This window comes from Buteo buteo, chromosome 2 (assembly GCF_964188355.1).
Source record: "Buteo buteo chromosome 2, bButBut1.hap1.1, whole genome shotgun sequence".
Taxonomy (NCBI): Eukaryota; Metazoa; Chordata; class Aves; order Accipitriformes; family Accipitridae; genus Buteo; species Buteo buteo.
Genome location: NC_134172.1, coordinates 22,446,183 through 22,471,897, shown reverse-complemented (window position 1 = coordinate 22,471,897; position 25,715 = coordinate 22,446,183). Strand labels below are relative to the sequence as shown.

The window sequence follows — 25,715 nt, the reverse complement described above, 5'->3', positions numbered from 1 at the left end:
TCAATTATCTTGGGAAATATTAGTGAGAGTAACTAGGCCATTTTAACAATGAAGTTAGGGCAAAAATTAATTTTACCTATGTTAAAATATTCTCAAAACATTTTTTTTTTCAGAAGCTGTAATACTCCCATACTTCTAATAATCTAGCAGTGTTTTGAAATTTGGTAGTGAATTGAACAATACATTTTTCTGGGCATTTTTTATGAAAATAATGAGAAAACTTGATGAAATTACTAGAAGCTGCCGTTAACACATGTCAAGCTTTGCATCTGAATTGCTTAAAGACAGCTCTTCCTGGGCGAGGTCCAGCAATGATGCTGAGCCGAACCTGCCCCCAGAAGACAGGATCAGGGCAGCCAAGCAGAGCTGAAGCAGGCAGGTGCTCATCTTTCAGCTGTCAGCCCCTACTTTGCTGTGCACCATGAAGTATGGAGTAAAAAGTTGTTTACTTTAAAGATGTTCAACTGGAGGAGCTGGTGGCTGGGCTAAGGGAGAAAGGCAAGTGGTGAAAATCCGTTATGGAAAAGGTTGGAGTTACGGAGTAGGAGCTGGGATAGTTGAACCCACTGGCGAAGGACCTCCAGGGTCTGTGCTCCAGACATGGGGTAAACCATGGGAGGACAAAAACCAGCCAGGAAGGAAGTCAGGGAGGGAAACGATGTTGTAGCAGTGGGTTAGGAGGAAAACTGAGAAACAATAAAAGAACCTGGCGTCAGAAAAGGGAGCTGCTTTTATAAGGCAATGGCAAAACCCTTGTGCAAAGCAAAAGATAGAAAGTACGAGGAGTGTTAGAGCCTGTTCCCTTGCTTGCCTGCGATGTACCTCAAGGTAGATACAGACTCAGAATCAGAAAATATCATTGTAGCCTGCTGGTAGGTGGCCTCTTCTAGCAGCGGTTCACAGAGAAGATGACAACGTACCACTGCTGTGAGTACTTAGTTGGCTCAAGTACCAGAGGTGAGTGGCAATCTCACACCATGTAGTGGAATTTTTATTTTTCAGTTTGTGTGATGAATTTGCTACAAGTCAACAAAAAAATGCTATTAAAAGGATATTATTTGGTTTACAAACTCAAGTTGTGCAAAATAAAGGTTAGGAAGTCACAGTAAGAAGGTTAACTGTGCAACTTCTTAGTATCTTTAGGTTATATATGCTGTGATTCAGTCTTTTGTTATGTGTTCGCAGACTTATTTTCCACCAGTCCTCTGCCTTAGTTTTTTTGAAAAATGTACAAACTAATGTGGGGAATTGGAATTGCTCAGTGAATTGCTGTTTTGCTTGCTATGAAACTTGTACAGTGTATGAGGCAAGAAACTTCAGGAAGGCCAGTGATCTTCTCTGAAAGCACAATAGGGCATTTTCAATTTAAATTTTGGGGGAGCAGGACAGGAAATAGTGATTTGACCAAAACTTTTTGTGGCAGTAAATCAAGCAGTTTTAACAGGAAGGATTTTGTGCATCCAAGATTGAATTTCTGATCATAAAGAGGAAGCTCCTTCATCACCCATCTTCTACCACCCAAGGAACTCATACCATAGTAATTAAAACACATATTTGGAATGTAGGACACACAGAGCTGCTTATCAGTTGGCAAAGTATGGAGTTGCATACTGATTGAGACAACAGCCCTACAGAAACAACTTTATTATATGTTCCTGAGTATGCTGTCTTATAATACAGACCACAAAAGGTTTGATTTGAGAGCTCTCTTGGCATTTCCTACTTTATTATTATTAGCTTTGCAGCTAAATAATATTCTCTTCTAATACAAGTTTCAGTCATAAATAAATCATTGAGTTGGGACTCAGGTTACATTAGTTCTTTTCTAGTATCTGCTGTAGGTCTGCTGAGGGATTCTGGGAAGTGAATGCTTTCTCTACCTACATTTTCCCTTGTATAAAATAAGAATAATAGGTCCTTTTCTCCAAATCACTGCAAAAAAAAAAAAGACAGAATTTCAGCAAACGCCAAATTTGTGCTTTCTTTTTTTTGTCCAGACTATCTACAATGACTTAGTACTGGTCCAGGTATTTCAGAATGGTATTTATTGCAATAAAATTTGATTTTGTTAATGAAAAACAGGGATTGGTTTGGTTTGGCTTGGTTTTGGGTTTTTGTTCTGTTTTGTTTTGTTTTGCTCTGAACCGGTCTCCTGGCTGCACGGCTGTGGGACATGGGGGAGATGAGTTGCTGTCTGCCTCTCTCCTCCTTGAACAGTCAGGGGTGCGTGGACTGAGACCCATGTGTTTATTTCTACATTCATTATCATTTAAAAACAGCTTTTTATTATAGCAAATATAGCTTCCCAGAAATGCTTTATGTTAACCCAAATCCCTTCCCCCTTCCAGGTTCAGTGGAAAGCTATTCCTTTACTCACCCACCTTTGTGTAGTGGTACCTCATGCAGCTAGACCGTCAAGCTACTGATTTATGCCTCAGTTATGCTCATGCTTGTGAGTGGCAGTTGTAACTGCAGCAGAGAAGGCTATTTTGAAAATATATTGTTGGATTTTATGTAAGTTATTATTTTAATAAGTGTTCTATCAATGAGTTAATATACTACAAAGGTAATATACTTGATATATCAATAACAAATACTTTTTTCTGGGAAATAAACGAACCTCTTTTTGAGAACAACTCTTACCTTATCGCCCAATATAGGCTTGCAGAATTGTGATTATTGTTCGTTATTGTGTATAGCACAGTACAGTGGAGTGAGTGCCATTATTTGGAACTGATTTAATAGATAACCCAGAATTAATGTCAAGGAGGCATAGACAAACAATGTGATAATCAGGAGTAGGAATTGTCATGAGGAACTGGATTTGCGGGATTATAGGGAAGTCTCAATGGGCTTAATGCTACACGTGCCTATTGACTGAAAGTTTGCTTCTGCAAAGGCATCAGTTAAAAATAGGCTTGGGATTTGACTCATTGGAAACCAATGCTACCACTGAATATTCTAGTGCAAAATTAATGTATCCAAGAATTTTAGTACAGTCTTACTCCTCTCCTATATGAAAGCTTGTTTTGTACATAATGAGAAATGTTTGCTTGTCAATACTGTTATATGTTTAATGTGTGGAATGCTGGAACTAAATTTAAGGAAAGGGCAATTGATTCATTTCCTTAAAAGCCTAGAAGAAATCTGTAATTTTGAAAAGACTTTTGTCTCCAACAAGGTACAGTACATGGTTAAATCTCATTCACCTGAAAATCAGTCCCAATTGGCTTAGTTAAATTTCTGTATGTACACGTGCCATTTGCAGAAACTGCTGAACCAGCTTTGTGCTTTTGCTGCATTTCTTCATCAAAAGGACCCAAACCTTTTTCTTGTTGTTTCTGTGTATGTTACGCTTGTTATAACCTTACCTCATGCTGTATGCTTTGTACAAGAACCTGATTGTCTTGGCTTTTTCCATTCTTTGCTTCATTAATGCTCTCCCTTTCCAGATGTTTTGGGTATGTATACAAGCTTGCAAATTAGTTTTCCCGCTGTTTTGTGTTCAGTGCTTTATTGTACCTCACAGAACGACCGTGTGTTTCTCGTAACTGGTTCACTGATAGACAAAAGCCAATCCTGTACTGTGTTGCTAAGTATTTCTTTTAGAAAATCTTGCTGGTTTTCCTTATTTATTTTCAAGTAATTCTAAAAATAAAGTTGAGATTGACAAGTAAATGCGGAAGATAGGTCTTCCACTGTAAATTTCTAAGGTGTGGGCACCTAATCTGCATATTCTAACACAGACATGTGAATGTTAATGTAAAATATGTCATTGTGTATATGGTAAATTGATTGCAGTCAAATGGCTGGGAATCTGTTTATTTGTTTTCTGTGTGCACATGCAGTAACCTGTCAGGCATTACATGCACCCAATTTGCATGTGCAGTTGAGTGCCTACCTTTGGAAAGTTGTCTCTAGAAAGTGTATAGAGCTCCCATTCACATCATCAGGTTGATATCCCAGAGTTTTGTCTTCTGAAAATGAAACATAAATGCTTGAAGAAATAGTAATGGATTAATAGTAGTGCAAATTTCAGACTTGTGTTTTTATTTTCTTGATATCTGTGTGAAAAGCCAGTTGAATGCTTGAAACTACAGTAACAATGTATTATATATATACACATTATATACATATGATGTTGTTATGTATTCTCCATGTTTGCTAATTTAATGACTTTCGTTTTATATGATAAGTTTCAAGTAAATGCTTCCCCAACTATAAATTAAAAATAAACTTGAAGGAGTTCTAGCTAAGCCTCATAAAAATCCTTCCCTACTTACAGGGGCCATGGAACAGGAGTGCAAAATTGGGATTGAACCAAGAGTGTATTTCCATTACAAAGTCTCAAGGATCTAATGTAGTTCAAAAAGAAGAAAAAAGGTGTTCGATGTGTTATGGAAAATCTTGATTGTCCCTTTATAGTTTTATCTTCAAGATAGCTGGGACAAATGTCCAGAACTCTCACTTGCACACGTTAAATGCTTAGATATGGTAAAGTAATCTGCTAAACTTGAAGCTACCTTGAACCAGAATGCTGTAATGTAGCAGCCAAGAGCTTTTGGGTTATCATGAGGACGTGGCTACACTTCCTTTTGCACACAGACGGGGAACAAGTAGCATGAAGATCCTGAACCTGTTATAATTTATCAGCCTCACATGTCTCTAAATGCTCTTTTATCCTGCTGGCCAGCCTTGATTTTGTTAATATCTAAGGCCAGAGTCTCTCTAATGAATTCTCCAGGAAGTTCTGTGTTAGAAGTTTGATACTAACTTTGCAATATTCTAACTTACAAATAATTTTTGGTACAGTATTGGCAAAGTATTTTAATGAAATTTCCTGAGTGTTTCCAAAGGATATATGGGGGAGGAAAAAAATAATTCTTTATTTCTGTAAATTAGAGATAGCTCTCAGCAACATGTCACTATATTTTCTCATGGCACTGCACTGAAATATGTATGATTGATAACTATATTGAAACAAAATGTTCTAGAGACAAAGCAATATAGCAATGTGTTAGAATAATATTTAAGGTTACAGATATCTGTATAATAACTAAGACACGAGGATAGGTGAATGAAATATTTTTAGCAAGTTAGCTGTTTGCTTAAGAATACAGTTTGCTTCCCTTAAAACTATTCACACCTGTAGGTTTAATTGATCCAGTATTTTTTCTTTGTCCTAGGCTCATGGAACTGATAAAAAGTTGGTGTCTGTGTCCTCATTTTATCCAAGAGTAAGAGTTTGGGTCATTTAACCAGAATGCAGAGAAGTCTGGGTTCATATCTGTTCTCTGCTAACAGAGGCATGAGCTCATAATTTCCATCACCATGACAGGGCTATGATCACCTTTATAATGGTTGTCAGTTGGTCCTGCTGAGTCTTACGCACTTTGCATAATAATTAAACTTTCCCTGGAGAAAGAACTGGAATCCACGTGTTTTGCCTCCCACTCTAAGCATCAGGCTACAGAGTCAGTATCTCTCCCACTCAGTGAATACGCAAATGTTTTGCGAGTGGTACACCGTCAGCAGGAGAGGTTGAATAGCCAGCAGTGGAGTGGTTCCACATCCTATCTGTGAGAAAGGCTGAGCGTTTTTATTTATGTTTGTTCTGAATAAAACAACAGACCTAGGAAACACTTGCTTAGTGTCTATGTATGGACTAGAGCTGTAAAAGCCTATAGCACTTCACTGAGTAATGAGACATGGTGCAGAAATATCCAAGTTAGTGCCAGCCTGATGTGATGATATCCATTCTGAACTATGCGGAGACACTTGCTTGGTCCCCTGGGCAAGATAAATGTTAGACTGGTTCTTTGCCCAGTCTTACTATCCCAATTGCTCGCTAGCAGTCTGTAGGGGAGCTTAATGATGGGAGCAGCGCTGTGCTGCTGCATCGCACCTTCTGGAGCAACTGTGGTTCTACCTGGTGCAGTCGTCTCAGTGCAGCTCTCCCCTCTGCAGTGCTCATCCACTCGTGTTTCTGCTGCAATCTGATGATTTCAAGCTTTTCTATTCATAAGCCATTAAAATTTACTTCCAGTTTAAACCTGGCATCAGAAGCATCATTCCATGAATGCTATTGTTTTACTAGCCAAGAGAAATAGGGGAGGAAGTAGACTTTTTCATGTGCTAGTTAGTATTTTTAAATGACGCTACCTGTTTTATATTTTCACATCATTACAGTATTGCATTTCAGGACGTATTAGTCCATTATAAATAGATCTTGGTTATGCTGAGGTTTCCAAACATCACATTGTATCTGTAAATACCACTTGGACACGTGTGTGCATTCAAGGCCATCTGAATTCTGTCTAAACTGAGCCTCAGCAGGCAGGAAGAGGAAAACCCTGTTTTCCTGCAGCACCTCACTCCACAGCCCCCCTTCAGCAGAGCCCAGACAGGATCGCCAGGCAGAGCAGCAGCCATGCTCCTCTCCTTTCTGCCTTCTCCCTCGCAGGAGCCCCATCTGTCAGGCATGAGTAACACATGCAGCCGCTTTCCCTGGAAAATATTGTCATCCTCCCACTCCCACCCTCCCCTTTTTATGTAACAAGCTAGTGGCTAAGGGATTTTGGTTGAGACCAGGGAAACCGAAGTATATTCACTAAACTATATTTATGTTAGAAATCTGATTAAAACACCTGTAATCCAGGTAGATTCTGGCACATTCCCTGAGGACTAAGCTAGAGCATTTATTCCCTCTTACTTGCTTCTGTTCCCCTCCAAGACTTTTTCCTTCTTAGCTGGGTACACTGGAGGGGAGGCACAGAGGCTTCTGCTCCCCAGCATTGCCACCGGTGTGGGGTGGGACACCTAATCCTGCCTGGAGACCACAGGGCTGAACCTCCTGGCTGGGGAAGGGACGGAGCCAGCTGTCCCTTGTGCAGCCAGCCCCCGCTGTTAGCTCCCTGCCTACCCCGAGCAACCTCGGTGCTTGAGGGGAGAAAAGGGGAAGATGACAAGAAAGAGGCCAAGCATTTACCTACCTGTGGGGTTTCTTACCAGCTTGCTCCAGACTGCTCACACACCATGTAGCTTTCTGGATCACCCTCAGTGGCATCTTGGTCTCTTCGCTTTGTATACTCTACAGTGAGCACAGGCATCTAACGTAGTTTGGGATAGCCTGCTGTGGCCAAGTACCTGCATTCTGGTTAGTACAATACCTAATGTAGACACTTTGGTGATTTTGCCGGCAATATAAGCATGTGTAGACAAACACATGCTCCCGAATTAAAATCTAAAATTTGAATTCTGTCAGTCCAGCTCATGATTTACTTCTTAATCGAGGGGCATGTGGGCACAACTCAACAGTCATCGCTTCCTTCTTGTTTTTCTTTTTTCATTTTCTTGGATTTCATTTATGACCTTTATCCATTTCTCAGCAGGTTTTTTGGTGTGATACTTTCAATGTGCTTTTAAGGCACTGAGGATATATAGCACTTTTGTTTCTTTTGCCTTCGTTTTGGAATTCCTGAGGCTACCTTAAACAAGTCATTTCTTTATGTTCATGGAATTTAGTGATTAATTATTTTTAAGTAAGCGTGCTTGTTTAAAAGAATTAGCATAAGAAAAATCATGGCTACTGATGTCTGTTGTCCTTAATTGATAAAATTATTTGAAAGCTGTTTGTGCAAGGTGTTGCTAATCATTTTTATATGACATGCATAGGCATAGGTACATTCTTTTCATGCTATATGTCTGTAATATCAGGAGCTCTGTTTAGAAAAATAGAATGCTTAGTCTCTGTGGCTGTTGCAGTCCAAGTAATAATTTACAAATCTGTTTCTATGAACAAAACAGTGCCACCGATACCACAGACAAGTAGACAAGGTCAAATTGAATAGGATATTGAAGTCATACTGTACTCAGTTGACAGTTTGTGAACTTCACTGTTCCTGCTGAAGATCAAAACCTGTTTGCTGCATATAAGCAATACTTTGTGGTTCTAATTTGGCCTTTGCAGGCCAGAAGTATGGCCATTTTTCATTGCATATCCATCACAAAACCACCATCTCATCAGGGTCTTCCTAAAACATAGTGCTGATGTAGCCACTGCTCTGTCAGGCTGGGTGTCCCAGTGATTCCTGGCTGCTATTGAAGCTTTCTGTCCAGGTTTGAAGAAGGATTGTGTTTCCCCAACTGTGTAGAGTAGAGAATGTTCTTATACCATGGCATTGTATAAGTGACCCTAAATTCTACCGTAGTTCATCTTGTTATTTAGTGAGTTGACACAGATACAATGCAGTGTTGCTGTGTCTTTGCCTTTACTTTAGGTGAGATCATTGTGGTGAACTGTTACATTTTTTGCTTGAAATTCACTTGTAAGGTCCAACCAGTGTAAAGAATATTTTTCTGCCCCCATATAACCCATTTACTTGTGCTCTCATTGCACTGAATTTCTGTTCATTTCAGGGTACAGTAAGGCTATTTGGAATTAATATATGGGAGTAAGTTTAAAGTGCAATATTTAAAGTTGTCTGGGAGATGTGTTCTTCTTGTTTCTTAGAGTTGACCCCCCACTGTATGGAATAAATAGTCGAGTGCCCCTTGTCATTTAAAATAAGTTCCCTTTCTGATTACCAGGGATGCCATATCAAATAGATTGTAAAGGACACTAAAATTTGGTAGCTTGTTTCTGGTTTTGAGCGTTGTAGCTGGACTGCCAGCATTTCATGATGATTGTCACAGTAGATCTAATTATGTTTATGCCTCTCATTATGATTGGCAAATACAATTTATTGGAGTTAATTGTTACAGCCCCACTGTTACACCCCTCCAGTACATCAGAAGGCACATTATTATAAATAGATTATATGAATAGAGGTGGGAAGATTGTTAAGCTATTACTGTGCTGCTTTCAGGATACCACACTGTCATTGTTCTTGGCTCCCTTTTCTAACTACCAGTGACATTTGTGTTACTATCTCCACATGACATTTAGGGTTCTTTGCTTACTTTGGTCAAGAGTTTGGTAGAAAATTTGTGCTGAGTGTCTTGTTGGGAAAGAGTCTTTACAGGTATAGAATTTGGTTTTTCAGAGATGTTGCTAAATAAAGATGAAAACCAAAACTGCAGCAGTAGATAAAACCTTTGTCATCTAATAAGAGAAGCTACTATTATTAAGTAATTGCAATACTCTTATGTGTAGTAAAAAGTTAGAATACAAGGAAGATTTCAAGCAAAATGCAGGCTTTTCCAGAAGCCGAAGAAGTACTCTAAGGGACAGGAGATCAGGACCTCTTTGGCAATCTCTGTGGCATTTTTTCCATCCACTTTTGACTGGAGAGGTAGAGGCACAACATACTAGTTCATCAACCATGCTGTGTAATTCCTTGAACTTTTCTCCTATACCCAAGTTAAGAAAAATAAATACTGAAATACTTTTTAATTGATGGAAAAGATATCTCTCCATCTTCAGACTCAGGTGGAAACTATTGGTTCATAGGACCATATTTACCTGCAATTATTGCCCTGGGCATGTTTCACAATAGAAGATACCCTGAGGCATACTCTGCCCTGGCAAAGGGTTGTTTCAAAGAGTATGGCAGGAAATCTAGTTCACAGAGATGTATTCTATACTGGCAGAAATGTGCTTCCAGCAGTGTAGCAAATACTGCTTCCCCAGACAAAATTATGGTACACGGGCAAAAAGACAGATTTTGCTGGTTATAAATTGTCTTGAACAAAGGGTTTTAGAAATCTGAAATGGTTTTAAAATGATACATTAACTGATATTGTTATACTGACTGAAGTGTTGAGCCTGGTTTGAAATTGCAGGAAAGCAATCCAAACTCTTTCATCAGAACAGTATGTCAAATTATCTCTGATATGTTTATTCTAGTTGTCATTTGGACTTAAATTAGGGATATCTTCTACTAAATCACTGAGACAATGGTATTCAGTCATTCGAACAATACCTCTGTGCAGGAAGTTGCAGAAAATGTAATTATGAATGTGCCAAGAACCATCAGAAATTCTGTCTTCAAAAATGTGGTCATAATTCAGACAGCAGCTGGACCACAATGCTTTTATTGACAAGCAGGAAAGCACACACCGATGCTTTGCATACCAGCACACCATGCACATCTCACAATGTTCTCTGCTGTGAAAGACTGCCTGGCATGTACTCAGCCAAAATTGGAGGTAACTACAGACAGATGGAGGTGATCTCTAATAGATCCAAAACAATGTCAACTCCTCCAATAGAGATCATCATATAGAGATTTTCTGATGGCCATTTAAGATGTTACTTTATAAAATGATTGTAGTAGTCACCTATTGATCTGGAACCAAAAGACTTTGAGCTAAATGGAGACTAGCAGGGATGCTTTGCTCTCTCTTGGAAATTTTGCAACCTTATCATGGTACCTAATTTATTCAGTTGCTATTCTAAGATAACAAAAATCAATCTCTTCACACCTCTTGAAAGAGACCATTCTCTATAGAAAACTCTCTCTAGCCAGATCAGATAGGCCGTGTTTTCAAGCAAAAGTAATGTTTGTGCCAGTGTAATAGATAAAATGCTGATAGTGTAATTTCAAGAAACTCTCTAATAAATAAGTTATGATGCCTCTTGTTGACATTTAAGTTTCTGTTGGTTATCTTCTAATATTTACTTTGAATGGGCTAGGTATCAAATGTGGTTTTGGTTCATGGAGTGCGTGCAACCTTTAAAGGGAAACCTATCTGAATTACAATCTTCTCTGGCTCTGTAACTTTCTTTATAGACTTCCACAAATCACCCAACTTCTGTAATTTCTCTGTGAAGCCAGCCTATAGCAAGATTTGAGCAGGAAAATGTGATTCCATTTCAAGGATGAATTTGCTATTATAAGATTTAATGTTGTTTCATTTGGGAATGAAGACATCTATGTCACTTGTGAAAGTGGACACAGTCCATCTGTCTTGGAGAGGTTTGCCCTGGAAACTAATGTCGGTCAGCCAGGGTGCTGAGGAGCTGGGAGCATGAGTTACCGGAAGACAAGATGACTTTTTCCGGGAAATCACATTTCCAAAACTCCTGGGGTTGTGAAGAGGATACCATAGTATAATTTGGATTATTGAAAGGGGCGGGGGGGGGGGAGAGTTAAAGTGTTTTACACATAGTAATCAAATTTTTAATGTGGTACCATACTGAGGCCAGTAGATGAAGGAAATTCTGTTTTCCTGAGCTTTGATAAGTTGAAGTAAACAGAAAAAAGGAGCTTCTGCTAATATAGACACCTCAGTACGTCTTAATGCCTATCTCGGACACTCCAGTTTGAGCAAATTGATTACTAAGTAAGATTAAAGTCTAAGCTGAAATTATTTGCATGTAGGAAATCAACAGCACAGTAAGATTACCATGTGATGCAGCAAGCATTCTTACCTCTTTTTTTTTCTTACATCCATGGACCGAGTTTTTTCGTAAGAAAGTATCTTTCCAAGCTGGGATTGCAGGAAGCCATGGAGGTGAGCGGCAGGCAGTGCTGCTTGCAAGGCGGGGCAGGGGGGCAAAATGCTCTTATTACTGATTAATGTCATATTCGTTTCCCTAGTGTGCCAAGGACATGCATGGCTAACAACTCCAGCCAGCCGGAGGAGGAGCAACACATCAGTCTACCACATTTTTACATTTCTTAAAACTAATCGCCTTTTAATATTTTCATAACTTTAATTTTCTACTTATCTGCAGCTGAAGTTCAAAGTGAAATTGAACGGATTTTTGAATTAGCAAGGACACTGCAGTTGGTAGTGCTTGATGCTGATACCATTAACCACCCAGCTCAACTAAGCAAAACCTCTCTGGCTCCCATTATAGTATACGTAAAGATTTCTTCTCCTAAGGTAAATATTTTATTGATATTCATGCTGTTTCAGTCTTTTCTTTTGGGTTTTTTCCCCTTTTTTTGGTATTAAATGCAGATAATCTCATTACAGTTCAGAGCTGTATATTGTTACTGCTTCTCTTTGGATGGTGAAATATTATTAATCAAAAAAGTATCTTAGCTCTGGTGTTACCAAAACCCATTTTGGAAAAGGTGCCGTAGGTCCAATGTTTTTTTTAATTGGGATTGCACGTTAGTATCAATCACGTAAGTAATGCTAATAGATTGTTAAATCAAAATAATACAGAAATGAAAGAAAGATTTTCACATAATGAATATCAGACTTATGAGTAAACTTTAACATCTCCTGGAAATGTATTCTTTCATTCTGTGAAAAAACCTACACAGGCCTTGTGAAGAGGCATTTGAAAGAGAAGAATGAATTATGGGAAGAGAACTCAGGAGAGCAATTAAAGAATTTCAACTTAGAAACAAACAAAACCAGAAGCAGCAGAGGAAAATAGGAGGGGATCATTTAAGTGCTTGTAACAGGAAAGGAGATGTTGGGAGGTAAATGAAAATTAGCTTGTTCAGGATGTAAACAGCATGGGAAATGCGCCTGAAGCCAGCAAATGAAGAATTTGATCTGCTCAAGTGGACAGTTAGAAATGTAAACATTTCAAGTGGTTATATATGTACATTTAAGTCCGAACCTGCTCACTTTTATTAATGTCTTATTTTTCACAGGTTTTACAGAGGTTAATAAAATCTCGAGGGAAATCTCAGGCCAAACACCTTAATGTACAGATGGTGGCAGCTGATAAACTGGCACAGTGTCCTCCCGTGAGTTACTGTTAATTTATGTCTCGTCTTTGGAAGGTGCCTTTCTTTTCAAGAACGAGGTTGATTACGTAATTTCTGGGAATGTTTGCCCTCTTCTGGCCATATTTCACTATTGCTTTTTTGCAGAAGACCTCCTGAGGTCTCTGGGCTCTGCACAAAGGTGCAAGGAAAAACAGTCCTAGTCACAAGCAGTTATTAGGATGTGTGCTGAATACATTCACCAGTCGAACAAGCTGAGCATTTGTTTTACTCGATAATTCTTTTGGGGTTATTGGTCTAAAAATGAACCCTCTTAGTGACAGTGCTTTATCTCTGGCAGTTTAGGGTAAGGCCAGTGGTTTGGTAGCTCCCTTTGGGCATATGTCACCACAGCCCATCACTGCTGACGTTCTTGGTCACAGTTTTGGCAAAGAGCTGTGGGGATGATGAGACCGCAGCTGTGTTTTAAACATGGCGAGCAGTATTACCTGCATACCCAACTGTCAAGAGTATGGGTAAGAGACCAGAAGATGAAGGTTCAGTTCAGTTGCAGATACGGGAATTTGCTTTAGCTACAGAGCTGAGTGAGGGGGATGTTTTCATCATTTAAGTTCAAGCATCTCGGAGACTAGCCTCCTCAGGTCCCCAAGAAGTCAATGAAGAATGCTAGAGACCTGCTTAGGCTCTCTAAGCTGCCTGCAGGAGGACTTCTGTCTCCCTGACCAGGGAAGGAATAGAGGAAACTCACCTCCTAACTTTAGATGCCTAAAATTAGACCGTGTGACTAATCTCTTACCTAGTATTTGTATGACACTTGGAAACTGGATTATCTGTATTACTTGTGTTTGTTACTGTTACTAGTTACTGATCTTAGTTTGTCAGTTTTCTCTTAGTTTTTCTAGATAGGGGGAGTCTTTAGACATTCTAGATATGGAATCCCATTTCTTGCAATTCCATTTTGTTCCAATAGCTACAAACTTCAATATTTAACCTTTCTTTCTGGATATTTGAGTTTTAAGATTTGTTCAAGCTGCCTCTTCCTATCTTCATTGACTGTGCATTACTAAGCGCAAGTCATGAGGGCTTGTTTTAGCAAGTGTAATATTAGTTCTAGTTATGATTGCTGTCTTTTGTATCAATTGCATTTAAAAAAAAAGGGTGAATATCTTAACACAAGTATTAGAAATGTGGTTCATTTTTGATGAAAGGAAAGTGTGGTCATCCATGTCTCTAGCTGATCTCCCTTTAGCTGGTGTTTATTCTCACTAAAACCTTTCCTTTATCAGGAAATGTTCGATGTAATTCTTGATGAGAACCAGCTTGAAGATGCTTGTGAGCACCTTGCTGACTATCTGGAAGCCTACTGGAAGGCCACACATCCACCTAGCAGCAATCCTCCTAACCAGCTTCTCACTCGCACACTTGCAACAGCCACTCTTCCTATTAGCCCAGGTCCAAATATTAATTTACAGGTACAGTTTTTATGCCATCTCTTCTCTTTTTTCTATCAACTTCTTCCTCTTCCAAAGCACAGTGGTAGTCTGATACTAGAATATGCTGAATATGTCTTACTGTTGTTGATAGAGTAAGAGCTTTTTCAGTATACATTCACCTATTTTCAGTATAAAAGGCAAATACAGGCACATTATTGTTATTGCTATCATATTCACAGTAGCATGTGTTTGCATATTGACTAGGGGGCTGGTTTTCATTCTAAGGACTAAGCCAGCCTGACTGAAAACATATGGTGATGTGAAGTGAAATACTTAAGATTTCATTGTGCCCAGGACACCACTGTGCCAGTAATATGCATACCAGCCACAAGCATTTTTATAGTTGGCCATATGTAATCCAATCAGAGGAATAAAACTGGGCTAATATGCACGTTACAGCCTCTGGTAACTCTCTGAGTGATGGGCACACTATGGTTAATAGGCAAATCCCAGCCCCAGAGGCCCTGCATGACAAATTGGGTTATGTACAGACCAGATCCACAAATGTTGCAGGGAATCTGTTCCTGTTTTCCCACAGGCTGCAGAGTTGTAGAAGTTGAAAACGAGTGACTGTATTAGTGAAGTCTCAAGGTCAAAGTGGCCCTTCCAGTGTTTCCTTTGTTCTTTTATTCATTGGCCATTGCTGTGAAATGTACATACTTGCTTCAAGCCAAACTCTTACATAAAACCCGAGTCCCGCTGCACATTGTGCAGAAAGACCTTGAGAGGCAGAATGTTCTGAAAGCTAGAGTACTGTCTAGCGAGCTGGGAAAAACAGGCATTATTCCCACCTCTGCACTGACCTACCTGGTGACTTTGGGCATATTTTCTTCTCTCTTTTCTCTTTCAACTTCTGCTTTGTATAATTGTATTAAGGTTTTCAGCATAAGGAGATCCTTTCCTTTGTATATATGTTGCATGGCATGAAATGAAGTTTTTAAAGATGCTACTTCATTATAAATAGTGCGTGACGCCTTGAGGCCAAGAAGATCACCATGGGGGTTAAAATACATCTGTCCCAGCTCAAATAATGGCTTACTACGTCTAAATTTCCACCTAAGTTCCATATGTGCCCATATGTTACATACCTATGTCAGTTAAAATTCATAACTTTAGCTAAGAAAAATGTCTCCTTTTAGAAAACCAGAAAAAAAAAAATAAATCTGCACCCAAAATGAAATGACAAAGATTTGCTTTCTGTTTTTATGGTCTTGCAAAACAATTTTTTTTGTCAAAGAATTTATTTCCTGTTAGAAGACCACAGACTTGGCAGGTTTGTTGTTTAACAAGAAAAATGGCTTCAGCCACCTTGCAGGGTATCTCCTTCTCTTGCTTTTAAAAGCAGTTGCAGGAAAAGAGACTGTAAGCTATAGCTCATTTCTGCCTTTTTTTCTGTCCTCAGAGCTGAAAAACCCTGAAAAAATTGTGAGCTGGAAGAATTTCTGAGTATGAAATTCAGTATTGTTGTGTGCAAACTTGCTAGATAAACTTTCTTTGCTTTGTAGATGTGTTTGTTATTTTGCTCAAGGTTTTTTTGTGCCTTTTGGGTGTGGATTTGTAGTTCACTTACTCATTTTATTAACCACATTCTCTGGAGGAAGTATACAGAGTTTTAATAACACTTTTCTGAATGTTGTGCTATCTCCTTACAAACTAATGGATTTTTATTTTAAGGACTAAAAATGAGAATGTATTTGCAGTTTCACAGCTTGTTTGTAGGTCTACTAATCTAGCAGGGGTCCCTTATGAAACGTAGAACTTTTACATTCCTTTTGTTTCATTTTCCTATGATACATTTTCAGCTGACATCTTAAACCTGAGCCTGTTACAGTCTTGGAACAGAGTGGGTTTATTTTCTAATCGTGGTGGCTGAACCCATTCTCTCAATAGCGTTAAGACCCTCTATTTGGAGAATTTAAAGTCTATGTCTGTGCCATTTTTGCAGACTGCTCTGCAGAGAAAAACCATGCCACCAGCCATTTGGCCTGGAGGGGCCACATCTGCACTGCCAGGCATTTGAGTCATTCTCCCCTGGGTCCAATGCAGCACCCCTTTGCCATGAGACATAATTGGTTTTTGTGGTTTTTCTAGTCCCGGGTGTACATTGTAATGAGAGATTTGTGTTGCCGGCTGCCAGAGTGGTATTTTTATAGCATGATGCTGACTGTGTGCATTGCGTGGCACGAGTTGCTTGAAGGTGTGAGGCCTCCTGGGACTGTTTGAAGTGAAGTCAATGAAGACTATATACCTCCTGTCTATCTGATGGAGAGCTTTGGAGCAAACTGTCCTGACAACTGTTTGCAGGTTTCCTCTTGTAGGGAAATAGTTGGCTAATTCCAAAAAGAAGACAGGAGCAACCTCACAGACATATGGTGCAGGCGATTAGGGACCACTGGGTGAAAATAGGGAACGAGCCAAATGGACCCGGTGGACACAGACTTCTCTATCCTCTTTCAACTCTGTTTAAACTTTTTTCCAAGAACCCCTACTTCTTTGAAATTACAACCCAAATAATGAAATGGGCTTATCTCAAACCTTCTCCATTTTAGGCAAAAAACCTTATGAGATTGGGCCATAAAATTTCTGCAGTGCGGAATCTAATCCAAATCAGAGCCTTAGTTTGGTGGTGAACCACAAAGGCAGACCCTAATCCAGATTCAGACGTTACCTGTTCAGTGTCCCTGTAATATTTAGAGAAAGTTACTGTCAATCAATTTGCCCATAAATCCCAATAGCCCTAATGCTATTCTGAAATTGCAGGTATATGTTCTAAATTTATTCTTTGTGCTCCTCCACGCGTACTCATCATAGCAGAGAAGATGCATCTGAGTTTGTAAAAGTAGCATTCTGTTCAAAGCGGGTTCAAATTTTGCATTTGTTCTCAAACCACAGCAATGACAGATCTTATTAGTCACAATTATATATGTAGGTGCATATATACTTGGCATTTGACCATATGAGAATTAAAGGGTTTCATATCTGTACTCAGTTTATGTGCCTTAAAAACAGTCATGGTTGTGAACTAATAAAAAAAGTGTTTACATGTCCAAAGCAGGCATTGCTTTAGACTCTTTAGCTTTTCACTTGATTTCATTCATAATTGACCTCCGTTAAGTCATTCCTCTTCACCTTGAACATGTCTATTCATGTTTACATTTACTACATTCATTTTCTGGCAAATCAGAATCATCTTCAGAATCATAAAAACAAGAACAAAAAAGAAATTCGACCGCTGTTTCTGTTACCTTGTTCTCATCTATACCATTTGTTTCAACTTAGGAACACATGGAGCAACCCAGCTCGTCACTGGGAAGTTTACAGAACAAAATGTTGTCTTAGAAAATGAAGATTTGTCAAATTTATCAGATCACTGATTTGAAACATGTTGTTTTTTATAAGTTTCTGATAAAATACAGAATTGTTCCTGTCCAATTTCCTGCCATTTTACTTTTTGGGTTGCTAGGAAACCCACCTGCCAGGATCTGTGGCTGAAGGACAAAATTTCCTCCTTCCCTAGCTCTTTTCCACAAAATAGAAAGACAGAAAGAAGATACATCCGTGAGCTGCCCTGGAGGCAATCCTCATTTTTAGTTTAAACAACTCTGAACATAAGAGGGCAAACTTTAGACTAACTTTGGTAAATTCAGAACAGCCTCACAAACAAATGCCTGTATAACTCTGTTAAAACTTACTTTAATTTTGTGCCAGTATAGATGATTTTGTCTTGACATTCTTCACCTCATGTGAGAAGAATAATTCAATTTCACCATAAACTATTTCTTAAAATTTTGCAATTAAGCTTGAAAAGTCTTTGGCTGTGGTTTGGGAATAAAAGTAGGTTAATGTAATGAAACCCCCAAATAAGTTAAATAATGCCACTTGTTCGTTTTGCAGTGATTTCAAAGCATTATGCTGGTGAAGAGTAGGTTTGTTATTACCTGGTAATTTTTATTTCGGTCTTTTAATAGTAGTGGTGTGTTAGGAAATTCTGTAGGTGATAATATCGCTCTCCTCCTGCTTTTCTTGGCAATGGTCTGCATTCTCCAGCTCTTAAAATTATGAGGTCAAAGTTTAATTTTTCATTACCATGAAGAAATGGAATTATTGCTGAGAAAAGCAGAAGATCAGTGATACTATTAGTATCATAATACAAACTTTATTCACACCAGATTCAATTGCATTTCTTTCCTTAAAAAAAACCCCTTACTCTAAAAGAGCCAAGGTTATGTACTTTGGTTCTCTGCTGGAATCTACCTCCTCAGCCCTCTAAAATCACTTTCCCATAATGACTGTTTCCAAGCAGGCATCTGTAAACTCTCAGCTGATACCTGCCCTCTCCTGGCATGATATATTATCTGTAATCTTTCTGCAGTTTATCCTGCTTCTGCATGCTCTCTTTTTGTCTGGAGTGTGGTAGGCAATTACTGCTAAATGGAATAGTCAGAAACATCACAGGAGACGAGAAAGTGTCACAGAATAACGTGATTGCTACCATTCATTCTGATGAGAGTGAAAGGAATTGTTTGTATTATAATACTGAACTTTCAGTAAAAGCTGAATTCTAATTTTTTTTTTCTAGTTTAGATTCAAAGTGGATTGTTGTGTACTTAAATTTTATTGGTTTCATGATACTTTCTAGTTGAAGTTGTTATTGGAGAAAGTTTTTAAATGTGTACTTCATGTACATGAACTTACTGCTGGTTGTGATAGCAGGGATCTCAAGGAGACCAGAGGAATGACCACTCAGTCCCTGAACGCAGCGGTTCACAAATTGAAGAGGAAGCACGGGTTGAACCCATCAAGAAATCCCAGCATCGCTCTTCCTCGAGCCAACACCACAACCATCGCAGTGGTGTTAGAGGCCTTTCTAGGCAAGAAACTTTTGACTCAGAAACACAAGACAGCAGAGATTCGGCTTATGTAGAGCCAAAGGAGGACTACTCGCATGAGCATGGTGACCACTATGATTCTCACAGGGATCACAATCATAGAGACGAGTCCCACGGGAGCAGTGATCACAGACATAGGGAATCAAGGCATCGCTCAAAAGAGAGGGACCGCGAGCAGGACCACAATGAATGCAACAAACAGCGTAGTCGTCATAAATCGAGGGACCAATATTGTGACAAGGATGGGGAAGTGATATCGAAAAAACGTAATGACGCAGGAGAATGGAACAGGGATGTTTACATCCGTCAGTAACTTTTGCCTCCGGCAGTCTTGTATTTCTTTGAAGTCTTGTAACAATGCCCCTTGAAAAGATCTTTGGGTTCTTCATTGCAGAACATATGGTATCCTTCTGTATGCTGATTTGTATTGCTGTTGCTTGCATAGCAATAGCATGAAATAGAATATTCATATACTTATTTTTTTGGTTAGTGCTATATGAATTAGCGTAGTACAACTGCAGAGTTCCTGATGTTGTACTATGCCATTTTTCAAGCTGTTTTTTGGTAGCTGCCACTTGAACAATATCTGTTGCCATCAAGGTGTTGTTAGTGTTTTTTAAGAAAAGGTACATTTGATGTTTAATAACTTCCCGTGTATTCAGCAAGCCAGAATCAGCACATAAAAAAATCTAAAACTTTTTGTCTGCTCTGATTTTTAATTTGTATGCACTTGATTTGCATATTCATTTAAGAGCCACTATCTGTTGCTTGTACCTCTGGTGGACTCCATTTGAAGACAGAATTCAGTCTTGCCTTACACACAGGGGATCATAAAGTCAAAATCTATTTTCTATGTACTGGTACTGTGTACTGTATATACAGTTTATAAATGTTATTTCTGCAGACACCTTCTTACTATATAAGTTTGATCACACTGTTTTAGAGTCCTAATGCCAAGTCAGCAGATTTGCTTTTGAATTACTGGCAACTGGAACTAGCCTCATTTAGGAAATCTGTAACAGTGTTCAATCTAAATACTTTTTCTTCTGTAGCAGAAAGCTTATACTTATTGTAAATACAATTGAGTGCTTGAGATAAAGGGTCTAACTCTTACACCTTATGCTGTCCTTGCAAACCCAATTTTGCATTTTAAATTTATGGTAAAGATAACAAACTTATCACTATAAATTATTCTGCTCTGTACAGGTCACAGAATTGCAACGGACACAGCTTAATTTTTGTACTATTGTCAGAATAATAGAGCACACATGACAGAGGTGTGTATGTGAGTGGGTGGGTGGTGGATGGGCATATGTGTGCATATGCACATTAGGCAGCAAAGTGTGAGAATCTACTGAAGAAAACAAAGGTTACTCAAAAGCCCAACGAGTCTGTTTCTTCATTCTGTCTATTAATTTAAAAATCCAAATTGCAGTCGGGGAATATGAGGGAGTTTACTGACCCAGGTAATTGAGAAAGCATCAATCTGCTGGCTCTTTGTTGAGACTTCAGGAGAGTAAAAACAGGCAAATGTTACTGTGAGTGCTTCACTGGAAATGTAAAATCTTTGTGTTTTAGAGTATTTGTTTTAGTAAGAAAAGTTTACACAGCTTGTGGAGAGTTATTTTGTTGGAAAATAAATTTTTGTAGCTTCTCCACTTTTTCTACACTTGCCAATTCCTCTGCATTCCCACCTTGCAGCCAGCTCACTGCTTTTCCTTCACCTAAACTGTTGTGCTGCTGGTGAGAGTTTAGAAAAATGACTGTGACAAAATACTCTGTTATGAGCTCGCTAGAGAACATGCATTGAAATCAAAGGGCGTGAACTCAGTTTTGTTTTGCATTGAACACCTGTTGCACTGGTAAGTGGGGGGAAATTCACCATTATTTTTGACTACAGGTTCCATACCCTTGCCTAGTGTAAAAGCTGTTCTGCATCACGTATAGTCTTTGTACTAGTTGTATGAATGAAATACTTTTTGTATTTCACTGTAAATAGCACATTATATAAAGACTGTAGTGGGATAATAATTAATTTAGCTGGAAGTTCTTTTTATTTATTATTTTAATTCTGGGAATATCAGCATTGCCTGATTTTGAATATCATTTTAGTGAAATGGATAAGATATATGGCAGGTGCATGTTTTCTCCAATCTTCTATTCCAGCATCTAAGCAATTCAGTTTAACTCCCTTAAACATACTCTGTCCTCCCTCTCCCACCCCTCTCCCTGATGCTTTAAATGCATTTTTTTTACAACAAAGTGAGAGTGTGAAATTCTGCTGTCAGGTATCTGGCTATTCCTCCCAGTGCTGCTGACTGTTGTGCTTATTCAAGGGTAGTATTTGGCTCAAAGCATGAACTGTGGGGAACACAAGGAAAAGGATATTTTTCTAGAAATAAAATTCTCAGCATTTTCCTAAACATCATTAAATGACTTTGTAGACAAAGGAAGCATAGGTAAGTAGATCTGCTGTATTACTAAATGAATATATAAGAGTATATAGCAGTGGCTTTTGATACGAGAGGATTTTCAGGTTATCAGTGGAAAATGACATTGAAGGACTCTGTTGTTTGAATGGTATCAGATCACATGTAAATGGGAATAGAAGTTATATTGTCTTGCTCTATATAGCCTGGCTTTAGCTACTTTACCAACTTCAGGAAATACTGTTGCTCCCTACAACTGTTACATGACAGCTGTGTCCTCCAAGAAGTGATCTATGGATTCCACTTCAATACCTTGATTATTTTGTTGTTCTTCTTCTTTTTTTTCTTTCATTTTTGCTCCAGAGAGTGTTTATTTTCCACCTTTCTTAAGGTATTTTTTTAAGTAATGTTTGGCAGAATTTCAAAGCACTGAGTAGTGTATGAAAACCATGGAGTAGGTAGCCATGTATAGACAAATAAATGAGAAAATAAAGAGCATAGTCCAAGACCTAGTATTTAAGAATGGCCTGTATATTGATTTATGGAATATAAATATCACAAAAAAAAGACATGGCCCAACCCAACTACTGAGAGAATCGTGTTTTGTATAGTGCTGCTAATTATGTACAGACAACATACTAACACACGCATTTCTTAGGCAGACTCACTCAGTAGGTTTTTATTAGCCTTGCTAAGATAATTTCCTTCAGTTATTGTTTTAAGAGTGACAAATCATTTGTGAGCTTGTACTACACATATTGCACAATACCACCTGCCTGCTGAGCATGACTTTGAAAAGCACTTTAACAGAATTATTTCAGTAAGAAGCTTTAAAAATACTCCAACTGGAGGACATATCAAAGGTTATTGTGATGAAATGTCTTTGCAAAGTTTTGCCAATAGAAAGTTTAATATTATTGTTTGCATTAGGATACTAATGAGTTCATATTTTTGTATCTGGTTTCAGGAGCTTTGAATCTGAGGAATGGTAGAGGTCCCAGTGAGCTCCAGAGTCTTCTTATGTATGTGTGGTACAAAACAACCTGTAAAAATTCTATTCAAATGAGCTAAAAAGATAATAAAACCAGTAAGAAGGAAAAGGAGGAAGATAAAATAGTTAAGTGATACTCTCGCTCTATATTTTTCTAAAGAATTTCAGTATATGGAAGGAATGGGATGCATTTTTAACATTTATGTATATATATGTTAGATGTTAACCTTATTTTTGTATGTCTTTTCAAATGAATACACATCAGTGCTGTTCAGCAGCCCGAGTTTATCCTTTATCAGTTGTTTAGTGTCACACAGACATCATGGAAGAAGGAATTCTCGAGGAGGGACTGGCAGGAGGTGAGAGTAACAGTCTCCAGACCTGTTAAGTGACAGGACAGTGGGGATGAATAAACAAACAGGTTTGTGCACAAAGGCAGCATCAGTAGGAGTTAAGAGCTGAAAGAAACTATTTTTAAATCAAACCATAAATTATTGCCTAGAAATTAGAAAATTCTTCTAGAATACTCATGAATTCATATTCTGTGTCTGGCATCAGGAGTTCAGAATTTGAGAAGAGTTCCACAATTTTTGCTTCTCAAGGTGTAAAATTAAATAAATAGTTTCTCCTAAGGATTTGGCCTTAATGAAGGAAGACAGATTTTAAAGCCACAATGAGTTTGAGTGCAGTACCGTTTTTTTACTGTTTTCACAGAAATTTGTAAACACTTGACCTATAGCCCTTATTATAAATGGAGGATAAGGAAATGAAATCCCAGTCATCAAACCTTGAGTAAAAAAGTAGAGACCTGTTTTCACTTCTCGCTGCATATCTGGTTACGTATCCTATACATGCAGTTCCTGCCCAGGTCAAATACCCTGCCCCTTAATACTTCCTGTCTTTTATGAATTTGTTTGTATTTATCATTTTTAAGCTCTGTTGGTTTGTAAAGTCATAGTCATGTTCTGTGACACCTGCAGAGGTTTTAAGGTGGTCCATTATCATTCCCTTAGCTGGAATGAAGTGAGTGGTCTGATTGTTTTTAATCAGTGTCTGTCCAAAGTAAAAAGGTTAGTGTAAACCACCTCCTGTGTTAGTCACTAAAGCCTCTTCAAGATTTATTTTGGTTTGTGGCTACATTTGACCTCTAATTGCTTTAACACGTCTGGCCGAAAGCTATTTCCCAAATGCTTTTGACTTTAATTCTATTCCATCCATGAAAATAAAGCACATTGCAAAAAACTTTATTACATAGTCTAGAGGAAGAACAGAGAAATTATTTTTCAGAGTGTAATATAACATTTCTGGTGTACATTTACTTATATTTATTACTTTATTGCAGATCTTTCACCAAAATTTTAGTTCTTCTATCATCTGTAAAATATGTGGTTGCCATTTTTATTGTGAATGTTTATAATCAAATGTTACTCAATTGAATTTATTGCTTGGCAATTTGTCTATAACTTATTTCTCCACTTTTATATAACAAACTGTTACATATGAGCTTACGATAGTTTTATAGACAGTTTCTTTTTATAACTTACCACCCTAGAGATGTGTTCCTACGCATCCCCCAAAAAGATTTATATCAGATATAATAGAAATTAAGCTGGTTCTTCTAATTCAAATGTGTTCTCTTTTCTTACTTTATTCTTACCACTTTTATCTATCATGCTTACCTACTCTGCAATGGGTTCTAGCAGTACCTAATTGGATTTGCTCATAAATTTTTTAGTCGTGAACAATTAATCATAAAAAGAAGGTTCTTTCTTTATATTTTAAATTACCCACTCCAAAGTAATTTCTTGTTGATCACCGTCACCAGCCTATTTCTTACTAAAATATTCCCTTTTCCTTAAGAAGCATATGAAATCCTATGATCTAAAAATTGGTGGACTCCATGACACTGAAACAGGAAAAAGCTGTATAATAGTTTCATACTATACTAGGCTGCCTATTTTAATATCTTTATATTGACCAAGATAAATATTTAGATTTGGCACTATTACTAATGACTATTTCTGCAAATAGAGAAAACTTACTTTTCAGACTTTCTTAAAGCCAAGATCTGATTGCATGCCTAATCTATCTATTTTGTAGGGTTAATCTTTCATTACAATGACAATAACTTTTTTTAATTTAATATATAAGTATCTCATATAATGTATATAAAATATATATATATATTCAATTGTGCTTCAGCACCAAACACTGAAGCATAATGATTCAGTGTGTAAAGCATTCTTATCATCAGGAAAGTAATCCTATTATGTATTAAAAATATATATACTCCATACATTAAAATTATGACAATGAGAAAGTATTCCTGCACTTCTAGTTAAAGTTCCAGTAAGATTGGAAAAGAAAACATACATCCATCTTCAGTCATCTAACTTAGCCAAGCTAAGTTGATTTGGAGCATCTTAATTGAGTTTCTGCTCTGAACTGCCTGATGGAGAAGTCTCTCCCTGGCCCTGCCCTGCTCCCCAATTACCAACAGAGAGAGGGGCCTAGGGGAAGCAGCTGAGGCTTATCCCTTTAATACACTAAGTGTTCTTTTAAGTCTAGCAGTTGACTTTTGCAGAAACAACTCTAGTAGTTGAAGTTCAGATATCAGTCATTTTTTTCAGGTGAAGCCTGGTCTGCAATTACACTGGAATCAAATACAAGTCAGTTTTTTCCCCACCCCAAAGGACCTGCTCATATAAAATTCAGAGATCACCTTCTTGAAAAGCCTGTTTATCATTCAAAACTAAAGAAATCTGGGAAAGTCTCAACAAATCTTCCACTAAAAATTCAGCAATCATCTTAATTCTTTCAAGTTCAGCATTGCACAAATCCTGCTACTGAAACTGGAGGCAAAGTTCCTTACTTTATATGCATACGCAAATTTCAGTATATAGTCTATGTGTGCTGATTAATGTTTACAGAATTTATATATTCTGCAAAAAGAAAATGCTTTTTTTACTAGCACCGAGTTAAAAATTTCAACGTGTACTTAAAATAAAAGACTAATCCCTTTTGTTACCAAGTAATTATTTTAGCCATATTTAGACTAAAAAGACTGTAATTTATAGTCTGAGCTTTCATGATTCTAAATAGGATATCTCACCTACTACTGATGAAACAAAATTACTTTAAATCTTCTTTAGACAAGTTGTGGTTAATAGCAAGGAGTGACCAACAAAAGTAGACAAGTAGTAGACAAGAATTCCATCCTTCTATCCTGCTAGGACAGACCTTACAAAGGATGTACTTACTAGTCAACCTTGGAAGAA

The 25,715-nt window shown here is 37.9% G+C and overlaps 1 protein-coding gene across 7 annotated transcripts in view; it reads left to right on the top strand.

Moving 5' to 3' along the window:
* CACNB2 (calcium voltage-gated channel auxiliary subunit beta 2) overlaps window positions 1-24,131 on the top strand; it is a 266,412-nt gene extending 242,281 nt beyond the window's left edge. For 4 of the 7 annotated variants that reach the window (XM_075047956.1, XM_075047963.1, XM_075047972.1 and 1 more), the window contains 4 exons: window positions 11,681-11,832; window positions 12,561-12,656; window positions 13,922-14,107; window positions 18,842-20,675. In XM_075047956.1, the coding sequence (XP_074904057.1) occupies window positions 11,681-11,832; window positions 12,561-12,656; window positions 13,922-14,107; window positions 18,842-19,330 (923 nt within the window). In that variant the 3' untranslated portion in view covers window positions 19,331-20,675. Of the gene's footprint in view, window positions 1-11,680; window positions 11,833-12,560; window positions 12,657-13,921; window positions 14,108-15,530; window positions 15,575-18,838; window positions 20,676-22,413 lie in introns of those variants that run through there. The other 3 variants (XM_075047983.1, XM_075047975.1, XM_075047992.1) reach the window with 3 other exon arrangements.
* Window positions 24,132-25,715: the final 1,584 nt, after the last annotated feature.